A 13,698-nucleotide genomic window follows, 5' to 3' on the forward strand; every position below is an offset into this window, starting at 1 on the left:
GGGCCCAACTGCCTGTGTCATAGCAGGATAGCCATATCCCATCTCAGATGCTCCCAGCAACAGTAAAGGCTTGATCTTGCACCTGTAAGACACCCTGCATTCTTACCACCATTTGTGGGAGTTTAGAGCAGTCAAGCACTTGATTAGATTAGCTTTAGTTGTGTAAAATGGCATCTGTGCAAAATTCTACTCTGAGTGATCAAATGTGGCAAGTGGATGCAGTCGTAAGGAGCCCACATCTGAAGAAAAGTTCACAGATGAACTCTTAATGCTTGGGCATATAATTGATCAACTTATCAGCCTTTTTGTTATGCCCCTAAACACACAAGATTATTCTAAGACATAAAATGCTGCTTGGCAGAGAGCTTCTAGAACCTAACAGCTTTCTTTCTAATTATTAGAGCAGACAAAATGTACCCGAATGCACCTTTGCTTTTGTACCTATAGACTTTGTCAATGCTACAGTTTGTATGGGCATGGTACAGAATTGCAGCTTGCAGATACAGTATGCCTTGCTATCCTAGCCAGGAGCAGAGTGGTTTGCCAGCCCCACTTAGAACTGGAAAAGATAAACAGAATGGTTCTAAATTCTACCCTGGTAAAGAAAGAACTTTAAACACTTACTAAGTAGGGGCAGTTCTGAGAACTCAGTGTGAGGGAGATCCAGCAATACAGGCTATCGCTTGTAAGTATGTTATTAATTAGCAGCCAGTAACTGCCCACTGGACTTGTTTGGGGGGGGAAAAAAAAGTTCTTTAATAAAGCTGAAGCCTCTCTGTACATGTATGTCAATGCTGTAATTCATCTCAACTCTGCATGTTGCATTTTTCATAAGAAGGTTCCTCAGGTGATAGACAAAGATCTCAGTCTCTGTACCCTGACCAGAGCCCTGGGGTGGCTCATGAAAAGAGTTATCAGACAAAATGTGAAAGATTCAATTTTATTTCCCATTTAAATGTTTATGGTTCATTTTTTTGCTATCTTGGTTAAGAATTTCAGGTGGGGTGGGGGGATTTAATTCCACAGCTTCACTAAAGGGTGTTGTATGGCCCATGGCACCTTTGGAAAAAACTCTTTGGAACAGCTTCTGTTCTTATTCACAGAGAAAAATCACTAGAGAGATCACGTGTGTATTTCTTAAACCTCCTAGAGAGATCACGTGTATTTCTAAAAACCCTTATGTAAGTAGGCATGGAGACTACCAGCCTTGTAAAATCTTGGGGGAGGAGCTATTTTCTTTAGTATTTCGCCTGGATTGGTGTTCCTAGTTGCTACTGTAATAGTTATCCTTATCCCTAACAGGTATTCTTCTAGGTCAGTTTTGCGGTACGGGGGGGGGCAGCTTGTACTGATGCATCTGCTCTACGATGGTCTCTGACTAGAGAATTTCACTTTCTAAGACCATCTCAGCTCCCAGCTCCAGGTGAATTTTAAAGATTACAAAAAAGGTTAACATGTCTGAAGATATTTCATCTTTAGTATTAACAGGTGAGTGCTAGATTAACACATTGTATTATAAAAGATTAACAGGAATATTGATTGCACAAATGAAGAATGACATTTGAAATCACATCTTTGTTTTACTCAAAAGGAATAAAATGATCATAGTCTGATACTGTAATAATTAAGACTGTGTACTAGTTATCTGATTTCAATAGTTCCAAAAAATTAATAGGATCAGGTTATATTATGAAGTCATATGTAGCAGCTATTCATTAGAAGATAGATGATCTGAATAATTCAGACTGTTTAAAAATGATGTGGTAAGACAGTTATGAAATCAAAATATACACAGCTGTGAGGAAGTGAAAGCAAGGAAAGCTGCCTCCCTTGGAAAACAAATTGAGTTGGCACCTAACAAGCAAATACCTAGATGGATAGTTGTGAACATCTGCTATCATCAAGCAGTGATAGTGCAGGAAGTGAGGGAAGGAATACACAGAAGATGGAGCACTTTTAGGGAGCAGCATACACACTACACAATTATGAAGTTAAACAAGAGAGGAGATAACAAAACAATTTACAATCTATGCTCTGGAAAAAGGTGCTATTACAGCTTATTTATCTTAGGTTTGGGTGACTATGTGTATCTTCTCTTCTACAAACACAGTGAGAGAATGCAGCTAGAGGGGCTGCTTTAATGAAGGGCTGTAATATTTTTTAAACAGGAAAGAGTGCATAACAAGGTAACATTACAATGACTCTCCTCAACAGCTTAAAATAATGTGAAACTTCATGAATCAGAAGATGTTTCAGTCTCATAATTTGTAGTTGGATTCCATGTTTTCAACAGCAGTGGAATTTAGGTCTTGCTGTAGATCTAAACTATACTATCTATGCTTTCCCTTGACCTGATAACTATGTCTAGTCACCTATCTATAATAATTATTTGAATGTCAACAAACATGTGCACAAGGGTGATCCAGTGGACACAGTGTACTTGCACTTTCAGAAAGCCTTTGACAAGGTTCCCCACTAAAGGCTCTTAAATAAAGTAGACCATCAAGATGTAAGAGGGAAGGTCTTCTCATGGATAAGTAACTGCTTCAAAGGTAGGGAACAAAAAGTAGGAATAAATTATCAGTTTTCACAGTGGAGGGAGATAAATAACAGGGCCCCCCAAGGATCTGTACTGGGACCAGTGGTGTTCAACATATTCACAAATGATCTGGAAAATGGGATAAACAGTGAGGTGGCAAAGTTGGCAGATGATACAAAATTACTCAAGATAGTTAAGTTCACAGCTGACTGTGATGAGTATAAATGGATTTTCCAAAACTGGGCAGCAAAAAGGTAGATGAAATTCAATGTTAATAAATGAAAACTAATGCACAGTGGAAAACACTCCCAACTCTACATACAAAATTATGGGGATCTAAATTAGCCATGCTGCTCAAAGTGCTCTTGGAGTCAGTCTGGATAGTTCTCTGAAAACAGCTGCTCAGTGTGCTTTGGCAGTCAAAAAAGTTAACAGCATGTTAGGAACTATTAGGAAAGGGATAGACGATAAGACAGAAAACATCATAATTCAGCTATATAAATCCAGGGAACATCCACATGTTGAATACTGCATTCAGTTCTGGTTGCCTCAAAAAGGATATTAGAATTGGAAAAAGTATAGAGAAAGGCAAGAAAAATGAGTAGGGGTATGGAATAGTTTCCATTTGACAAGAGATTAAGAAGAGACTGTTCAGCTTGGAAGAGAGACTACTACAGGGGGATATGACAGAGATTTATAATGTGCAGAGAAGGTGAATAAGGAAGTGTTATTTACCCCTTCATATAACACAAGAAGCAGGGGTCACCTAATGAAACTAAAAGGCATCAGGTTTAAAACAAACATAAGGAAGTAATTCACACAATGCACAATTAACTTGTAGAACTCATTGCCAGGGGATGTTATGAAGACCAAAAGTATAACTGTGTTCCATGAATTCATCTAATTCTTTTTTGAAGAGAGGTCCATCTATGGCTATTAGCAAAGCTGATCAGGAATACAACCCCATGTTCTGGGTGTCCCTAACCTTCTGACTGCCAGAAGCTGGGACTGGATAACAGGATGGATCACTTGAAAATGGCCCTGTTCTGTTCATTCTCTCTGAAGCATTTGGCATTGGCCACTGTCAGAAGACATGATACTGGGCTAGATGGACCCAGGTCTAACCCAGTATTGTCTCTCTTATATTCTTATTCCTCATCATTGAGGAAAATCTTAAAACTGTCAAACAAGTGTAATCTCATGCTATGATGTCTCCTGAAGGCTGCAATCAGCCTAAAACAGCAGCTGTCTTTGAGTGAAGGGCCATTTACCTCAATGGGATGTTTACACCAAAACCTAACAAATGACTATTTAAAATGTCAATATAGCTAATTACTTCTCTGCTGATGATTTTAGCTGAAATATCCAGCTACTGATCCCATTAGCTTCTCCTTTGTCAAGGTCCCAAGAGTTCCTACCTAGAGGATGAAATCTCTAGCCTTTCTGTCTCTCCTGCCACCTTCTCCAAAGCAGGTATGCTTTGTCAGCAAAAAACGTGAAGCACATTAAAAACTGAAACTTGAAGGACAGTCTAAAATTCAAGTTATGAACATAAATAGGGGAAACTAATTTATCACTCTTATTTAGTAATTAAGACACTCCATTTTTAAATTTAAATGAAGCCGTCACAAAAGTCTCCAGGCAGGGAAAACAACCCTAGTTTGCCTCTCAGATTCCAGAGTTTTCTGGCTCATTCATTGCCAACAACAAATATGGGGAAGATAAAAGATAATCATGAAGGCAGGAAGGTACAAGGATGCTCCAATATAAGCGCCAGTATCATAGAATCATAGAATATCAGGGTTGGAAGGGACCTCAGGAGGTCATCTAGTCCAACCATCTGCTCAAAGCAGGACCAATTCCTAACTAAATCATCCCAGCCAGGGCTTTTGTCAAGCCAGACCTTAAAAACCTCTAAGAAAGGAGATTCCATCACCTCCCTAGGTAACCCATTCCAGTGCTTCACCACCCTCCTAGTGAAAAAGTCTTTCCTAATATCCAACCTAAATCTCCCCCACTGCAACTTGAGACCATTACTCCTTGTTCTGTCATCTGCTACCATGGAGAACAGTCTAGATCCATCCTCTTTGGAACCCCCTTTCAGGTAGTTGAAAGCAGCTATCAAATCCCCCCTCATTCTTCTCTTCTGCAGACTAAACAATCCCAGTTCCCTCAGCCTCTCCTCATAAGTCATGTGCTCCAGGCCCCTAATCATTTTTGTTGCCCTCTGCTGGACTCTTTCCAATTTTTCCACATCCTTCTTGTAGTGTGGGGCCCAAAACTGGACACAGTACTCCAGATGAGGCCTCATCAATGTTGAATAGAGGGGAATGATCACGTCCCTCGATCTGCTAGCAATGCCCTCACTTATACAGCCCAAAATGCTGTTAGCCTTCTTGGCAACAAGGGCACACTATTGACTCATCCAGCTTCTCGTCCACTATAATCCTTAGGTCCTTTTCTGCAGAACTGATTCCTAGCCATTCGGTCCCTAGCCTGTAACAGTGAATGGGATTCTTCTGTCCTAAGTGCAGGACTCTGTACAAGTGCTCATGCTCCCTGGGGTGCTAGCTACAGTAAAAGGAAGCAGGGAACAGACGGGGCCATCTATCCATCTGAGGTACTTATATGCCCTCCATTAGTAATATCTGACTGCCTCATAATCTTTAATGTATTTATGCTCACAAAGCCCCTGTGAGGTAGGGAAGTGTTATTATCCACATTTTCCAGATGGGGAATTGAGGAACAGAGAGAATTAGTTATTTGTGCAAGGTCACTCAGGAAGTCTATGGTGGACCAGGAAATTCAATGGCTTCCCAAATCCTAGGCTAGTACCCTAACCAGTGGGCTATCATTCCTTCTGTCATGGCCCTCCAATCCTTCTGCACCAGTCAGGGTGGATGCAATATGTGCATTCCCCACTGTGCTCTCGGGAGTTTTCGGAGAGATTGCACTTCCTTGAAGCTCAGTCCCTATCAGAGGTACTGCAGTATGGCTCCACATGACCTCCAACTCAAGCCTCTAACTATCAGACCTACATTAGCCTTGAGTAATTTGCCTTGTTGCATAGCAAAACTAAACATGTCAAGCTATGGTTCTGCTGATTCAACTGAGCAACGGTTACAGATATTAATTTTTAAGCAGTGAAGTGGCAGAGACTGATGATTCGTTTCCCTTTACTGTGAAGACAGATTTGTGGCCATTGGAGTAGTTTTTCTTCCCTTCTTCCTGTCTGCTCCTAAAAGCAGAGGGGTGATATGGTACATGGTTACCAAAAGTGGATAGGAAACTAAAACAATTGATATGTTAGCATATTAACACAACAGACATTCCCAGAAACATCAGTAGTAGCACAGAACAATGAGGAGAGAGTATACCCAACAGTTGGGGCAAAACAACATTTCAGTCCTTTCATATCTGACAAAAAAGAAATCAAGTAATTGTGTAAAATGCTGTACTTCTAACTGGCTTAGATTTGGTGTCTGGTCTTTAAAGAGGACAAAACAATTCACTCTAAGAACAAAGTAAAATCATCTTTAATGAAATTCCTGTGTAAAACAATTGTTTAGTCCAAAGGTAAATATATATTTAATTCTCTTTCAAATGTCAACACAAATTGAGAGCTACCAGTGGTCTTTGGAGAATGAACAGTAGTTAAGTTCCATCTTCCTAATGTTCAGAAACAGTATATATTACACCTTTAAAACAGCAGTTTCTATTGCACGTATCACAATAGCTCTCCATTTATGCACCTAAAAAACTGATACCTCACTAAATAAATTAAAACAAATCCAGTTTCGTTATCAATCATCTTAAACCGAACACAAATATCCTGGAAAAGTAATATTACTGCAGGCTTTTAATAAATACAGTAAGAACAGAGTTATGACTCCTCACTGGTGTTTTATAACATGTTGAATTTTAAGTATGGACTTTATTTTTACAAAATCTTAAGTACCGAGTTGGTGGTACAATTTCCTTATTATTTTGGTACATAGGCTCTGTTAATCAGTATTTGTATTATATTTAAGTAAAATTGTCCATATACTGTACATACTTTACACAATGTGTTTGTGTGTGCATCACTGTTATGAACTTAAATGGAAGACTGAATGGAGCAACTCTTTGCAGACAGATGAAATAACTTTGCTTTTTGCAAAGAGTTAAACAGATTGAATTGAAGACAATACATCTTTTGGGAGGGATTTTCAGAAGCATTCAGCATTGGTCTAATTGCTCCTAGTGAAGTCAGTGAGAAGAAAGTTAGGACAAAACTAAGTGCTTTTGAAGAACTCCCATTAGAAATCTTACAAATATCTGTATACTGTTCTTTCAGCAGCAGTACAAGACTTTAAGCACCTCCCTGTAGTACAATAACTGTGGCTACTCTTTACAGTAGAATTAATTAATGCATTTATGCAAGTAGGGCAGATTTCATATGAAAAAATATATACAGTATGGTCATGTTTAGCTAGTATTAAGATATCAAAAACTTTCACTCTTCTTTTAAGCCCCAATTTTAAAACAATGAGCAGTTTCATGAGAGGTCTCCAAACCTCTCGGGTGTGTAGAATACATTACCCCAACATACAAAAACAAATATTTACACTTTTTTAAAGTACCAAATAATTAAAAAAAAAAAAGAATAAAGTATCTAGTAGCTCTCAGCGTGCAAAGTCAGCAGGAACTGATTATCCAGGATATTTACTATTTGTTCAGAAAGTCTTGGGATCAAGCATTCAGAAGCAGAGTGCAAAAGAATCAGCAATTCTCCAGACCACTTCCTTTTTCTGTTTTGAAATACATTTTGTTGGTCAAGCCTACAGTTCCCTTTTTAAACACTTATTGTCAGAGTAATATTCAGTTTAGTGCAAATCTAAAAACCACCTAGGATCTGTAATCTTTTCGAACAGTGTGAGCCATCCAGTTCACTTTAGTAGTCCAACTCTCCCGGAGCGCTTCATCAAATTTTTGCTTAAATTGTTTTAGCGCTTCTTCCTCACTCTTCCCTAAGGCAAGAGAGTCCTAAAAAACAAAAAGGAAACAAAAAGGTACTGTTGGGAATTTAAAATCCAGTTATGTTCCCCCCCTTCCCAGCAATTTTAATTTTTCTAAATCACATTCTCCTTTTCTACTATAAACCTCTTAAATCTATTAGTCTTTTATCAATATACAGTGATATTTTCTGGATTTAATGATAAAGTTAGAAAGAAAAAAAGGGGAAATCACAGGTGTTTTTGAGAAACTAACCAACTCTGGCCAGTGTTTACTGTTAAAGCAACAAAAAAAAAAAAAACTACTGAAGAAGAACATGGCACTAATTTGCAGTTCAGTAACTAGAAGTTATGAGTAACATACAGGCAGATGGCAACTCAATGCTGGCAAAAAAGAAATGAACTGACGGAGAATCTAAAAAAGTGACAACCAGGAAAAGCTGGTATGAAAAACGTACTTTTACCTGAGTGAAGCAATTTGCAACATGCTGTACTGTTCTGTTGTGAAAAACATTCCATTAGCCCTCTCATATGAACATGAACTACCTACCTAGATGATAAGATACTTTTAAAACTATTTCTTTATTTTGACCCAGAAATTAAGAAAAGCTTTTTTCTTTACAGCACTGTGGTCCTTGGCCAATTTGTGAGGTCATAAAAAAACCTCTGAGGGTATGCAAGCACCCTCATTTCCCACTGATCTTAATGAGATCAGCAGCCCAGAGGGTCAGAATCTGACCTCTTGGTGCCAACTGGCAGAGGGCACAGGGTTCATAAGAGTCACAGAGATCCCCCAGGTTTGGTATCCACATACTAGTTTGACAAAGTGTATCATATAAGGTCTCTATTGAAAGCCTGAGTCACAATGGTCCCCATAATCATCACAAAATGTATGTATGGATAATATGTAATCAGTTATGTATGTATACTGCAAATTATGTTCTTAAGATCTGTGCCTTGGGACTGGTCACCAGAAGGTTTTTAACAAGTTACTTTCAGTCAGGAGATGCTTATCTACCTGTCTGGCTATATGTATATTGTGTACTGTGTGCTTATCATAGCCTCATAGAATTTCAGGGTTGGAAGGGACCTCAGGAAGTCATCTAGTCCAACCACCTGCTCAAAGCAGGACCAATCACCAACTAAATCATCCCAGACAAGGCTTTGTCAAGCCTGACCTTAAAAACCTCTAAGGAAGGAGATTCCACCACCTCCCTAAGTAACCCATTCCAGTGTTTCACCACCCTCCTAATGAAAAAGTTTTTCCTAATATCCAACCTAACCCTCCCCCACTTAACTTGAGACCATTGCTCCTTGTTCTGTCATCAGGTACCACTCAGAACAGTCCTCTTTGGAAATCCCTTTCAAGAAGTTAAAAGCAGCTATTAAATCCCCCCTCATTCTTCTCTTCTGCAGACTAAACAATCTCAGTTCCCTCAGCCTCTCCTTATAAGTCATGTGCTCCAGCCCCCTAATCATTTTTGTTGCCCTCCGCTGGATTCTTTCCAATATTTCCACATCCTTCTTGTAGTGTGGGGCCCAAAACTGGACACAGTACTCCAGATGAGGTATCACCAATGCCGAATAGAGGGGAATACTCATATCCCTCGATCTTCTGGCAATACTCCTATTTATATAGCCCAAAATGCCGTTAGCCTTCTTGGCAACAAGGACACACTGTTGACCCATATCCAGCTTCTCATCCACTCTAATCCCTAGGTCCTTTTCTGCAGAACTGCTTCCTAGCCACTCGGTCTCTAGTCTGTAGCAGTGCATGGGATTCTTCTGTCTTAAGTGCAGGACTCTGCACTTGTTGAACCTCATCAGGTTTCTTTTGGCCCAATCCTCTCATTTGTCCAGGTCCCTCTGTATCCTACCCCTATCCTCCAGCATATCTACCACGCCTCCCAGTTTAGTGCCATCTGCATAATGAACAACTACATACAGTCTGAGAAAAATGCGAATCAAATGATAGTAATGTCTCCAGGGGAGCTTCTAGACAGGAAAAAACAAGCAGCGGGGGTTACCCTTTTTACAAGTGAAGACAATGAATCATTGGAACTATATCTGGAGGTGCAGAGATGCACCCAGTTATCCTTCACTGAGAGGACAAGCTGCCAGCATGCTTGTCTTCTGAATGGAGGATCACAGCCTGTCTGGTTGTTTGACACTGGAGAGAAACTTTGGGTGAACTAACCTCTGAAACACATTGGAACGTCCTGTTAGTTAAGCTTAGGCTCTAGAAAGCATATTATAAAATATACAAACATATCAAATGAAATAATATATTCTACTAGCTTCTTGAATCTATTCTTTGCTAAATAAACGTATTGTTTTTACTGTAAACATACCTAAGTATTGTGTGGTAAGAAGAGCCATGGTCTAAGATGTAACTGATAAGCTGGCTGTACTGTACCTTTGGGAGCAGAGTATTTGAGAGTTCTGTGAGTGACTAGTGGATCACGGACTGTGCACTCCACGGGGCTGCTCAGGGGTTGGAGTGTACCTATCATTAACCTGTAAAGAAGAGTGGGGCTGATGGAGGCCTGGAGGGCAGTGCTTGCATTGCCAGAGACTGGTGGAGTTGGGGAACTGACCCACAGCAGGCATACACAAGCATTCCTCATGCTAAGGCCTGGAGGTAGCAAGGTTCCTCAAAAAACTCTTGATACCCCCTAGGATGCATCACAGATCCCTTGAGAGACAGTAACTAGTCATTCCAGGATATTACATACAAAATAGTTGAGGGAAATGGGTCTGTGCCTCAGTACTAGATACCACTTGAAGAAAATTCTATTATATGGAATGGAATCCTAGGGAGAGGGCTTAGAAAAGTAAGGAAATGCATTTGCTATGTGACCATAAATTCATGTACAGAAGAAATGCTAAGTCATATTGAGATGTAGTTCTGGTTTTTACCTTGAGATACTGGATATCCTTGACAGAAGTTAGCTCTGGAAGCCCTGCAGTTAACATCAGTGCAAAGAGTGTGATAAATAGGTTTCCATGTCTTCGCAGAATCAAATATGCATCCTCACAACACTGGCGGAACCTGAACATCCATCACAAAACATACATGTAATGGACATGAAGCAGGAGAAGATACAGTGAGATAGCTCTTCATAGGTCATCTGGCCCAATATATATTTTTTCAAATGAAATTAAGCTTAGTATACAATTACTGTCTGAAATGACACTTGTGAACTTTTATTTAGCCCTTCAGCTGTTCCACTTCCAACCCTGCATTTGTTTGCAAATATAAACACAGTAAATACTGACAGTATCAAACAGAACTGTGGGCTAACTACTTATTCTACAGTAGAAAAATGGCTCATTGGCATTCAGTTTGTTTTCCATTTATCCAGCAGCACCAACTACAGACAGCATTATGGCTCCACCTACCAGCAGCAAGGAGGCAAAAGGTGAGTCAAACTGAATGTACAAGCATCAATATGCCCACTTCTTTGCCAATATGGGCTTCTGTCACAAAGTGATGACTTACATCAAAGTAAAATCTCTGAGAGACTCCTTCTAAGAGTACATCTCCACTGCACACTAAGTCCAGGTCTGTGGGACCTGGGCTTGTGGACTTGGTGTTTCTAAGCCTACTCTTGATAGTCCACACTGCATTATAAACCCGGGTTTACAATTGCTGGACCTTGCTAATGCATCAATACTGTACTCCACAGACCTTCTGACTTGGGTATGTGGCTTGAGTTGCATCCACATTTCAAAATGACAGGGCCTGAACCCAAGTGACACCAGGACTCTATCTTTGACTGCTTCCTTCCCCTCGGCCCCCCTAGCAGGAGTCTAGGTCCTGAGTGCTTGCTGACCTGAGTCCAACTGATTTGTGTGTGGATAGAAGGGGGACAAGTCAGAGTGGGTAGAAGTCAGGAATGATGTAGAAAGGGAGAAGAAAGGACTTTAACAAATAGAATTACTGGTGGGCAATTTTCCCTTGTTGCATGTACCTTACCTTTCATACTAGCCAATGATAGTAAACACAGTCAGTGGCTGTTGCAAGCAATGGGTTGAAGGATCGGCAGCCAATCTGCGGAGGCCCAAGCTGGAGAGGCACAAAAAATGGTTTCCACAACACTGATAGCCATGGAGGCTATGGAACTGGCCAGATTTCTGAGAGCCTGTTTGTGTGACAAGCTCTCAGGTAGGCAGAGAAGTCAGAGAGATGAAGTTGAACCTCAGGGACATTACTGTGTCCCTGCCAATGAGATGGTTCAGAGCCCCTGAGTGGAAGATTTGGTCTGAAGGATGGTTTATTTCTGCTGGCTCCCTGTAATTCTTGCCTACCAGCTACAGAGTCTTTTAGCTGTGAGCTGGCTTGGAGGTATCTGTACAGACATTCCCTCCCTCTTCATTCTCCTGTAACTAGATTTTTTTCCTTCCTTTTTCTCTTCTCTTTCTCATTTATGTAAATGAGTTGAAAGACATTAGAAAAGAAACAGAAGAGCTAAGAAAGTACTGTTACTTATCTGACAGTAACTATGGTTCTTTAAGAGGCATTGTCTAAGTGGATTCTCCTCTTTGGACACACACACACCCCATGTAGCGTGCAGCAGTTCCTACACTGGCCCAAAGGAATAAAAGGTGGAATGGGCCCAACCATCCCTCAGCTCCTTTGACAAGCCAGAATCTGGAAGGAGCAGGACTCTGTAGTTGCAGGGAAGGAGGGTTGGCCTTGGAATCCATGTGACTAACACATCTCAAAGAATCTCCATTCTTTCTTGTTCAAATGATTGTCCACATGTATTCCACTCTTGGTAACCAACAACAGTTGTTTGTTTGCTTGGACCTGCATATTAGGAGTCAACAAATAATGAATGCAAGAAAGCCCTACCAAACGGGAATCCAATCTGGAAGCTTCTGCCAAGGAACAGTGTCTTGTAAAGATGTGGACCAGCTGCCTGTGCCCTAGAGGAATGAGCTCTAATATAGTAAGAGCTAACTTGGCTATCTCCTAACATGTTGTTATACAGTTGGAGACCCATTTTGATAATCTTTGTAAGGATACTGCCTGACCCATAACACTATCAGGGAAAGCTACTAGCTGTCTAGGTGTTCCTGAATGATTTTGTCCAGTTAAGATAGTATGACAATGCCTTTACTACAACAAATGTATGAAGTTGAGCTTTCCCTGCGTTTGAGTGAGGCTTAGGAAAGAAAACTGAGAGATGAATAAACTGGTTCATATGGAACTCTGAAAGAACTTTGGCCAGGAACTTGGGATGAATCCTGAGAGTAATGTTGTCCTAATGAAAAACTATATAAGAGAGACTCACCAGACGGGACTGATTTCCCCTACCCTTTGAGCTGATGCAATGGCTACTAAAAAAGAAGTCTTCCGTGATACACGGTATAGGGTACAGGTTGCTATGGGCTCAAAAAAGGGAGCCATCAACATTTAATACTATATTGAAGTTCCAAGAGGGACAGAGCTCCCAAACTGGGGGAAAACATGAATAAGGAAGGCTCTTGAGGAATCTACCTGCTGTAGGATGAGAAAATATTGTGTGGCCCTGGATAAAGAGAGTGATGTGCAGATCTTGCTGCTATACTGACCCTTCAGAAACTAAAAGTCCAGATTCTTTCTGGACTAACAAACAGTAAAATACTGCTGAAATGGGTGTTGAGGGAAACAGATGCTGATGAAATGCCCACATAGAAATCCTTTTCCACTTAGCTGTATAGGTCAGTCTATTTGATAACACTCTTTCTATTCAACTGGTTTCTAAGGAGGATGTTTAACAGCAACTACTGAAGTTAGACATTTTTAAACCAGCAGGTCCAGATAACGCATATCCAAGAGTTTTAGAAGCGCTGGCTTGGAACATTGGGGAAGTCCCAGAAGACTGGAAGAAAGCTAATAATGTGTCAATATTTAAAAAGGTTAAATGGGATGATTTGAGAATTATAGGCCTGCCAATCTGGGCATCAATTCTGGGCAAGGTAACAGAGCAAATGATACAGGAGTCAATTAATAAAGAATTAAAGGATGGCAATATAATTAATACAAATCAACATGGATTTATGGAAAAGATTTCCTATTTCCTTCATACTTTTTTTTTTTATGTGATTCAACTTCGGTTGATAAAAATAATAGTGTTGATGTAATATATTTAGACTCCTGTAAGGTGTTTGACTTGG

The 13,698-nt window shown here is 40.2% G+C and overlaps 1 protein-coding gene across 4 annotated transcripts in view; it reads right to left on the reverse strand.

The window, feature by feature from the left end:
* Positions 1-6,051: 6,051 nt before the first annotated feature.
* The window catches only part of PIK3CB (phosphatidylinositol-4,5-bisphosphate 3-kinase catalytic subunit beta), a 223,008-nt gene continuing 215,361 nt past the window's right edge, over positions 6,052-13,698 (reverse strand). For all 4 annotated transcript variants that reach the window (XM_050964001.1, XM_050964000.1, XM_050963998.1 and 1 more), the window contains 2 exons: positions 10,453-10,585; positions 6,052-7,564 (listed from right to left, as the gene is read on the reverse strand). In XM_050964001.1, coding sequence (XP_050819958.1) covers positions 7,427-7,564; positions 10,453-10,585 — 271 coding nt within the window. In that variant the 3' untranslated portion in view covers positions 6,052-7,426. The remainder of the gene's footprint in view (positions 7,565-10,452; positions 10,586-13,698) is intronic.

The sequence above is a fragment of the Gopherus flavomarginatus genome, chromosome 8, assembly GCF_025201925.1.
Source record: "Gopherus flavomarginatus isolate rGopFla2 chromosome 8, rGopFla2.mat.asm, whole genome shotgun sequence".
In the NCBI taxonomy this organism is placed as follows: domain Eukaryota; kingdom Metazoa; phylum Chordata; order Testudines; family Testudinidae; genus Gopherus; species Gopherus flavomarginatus.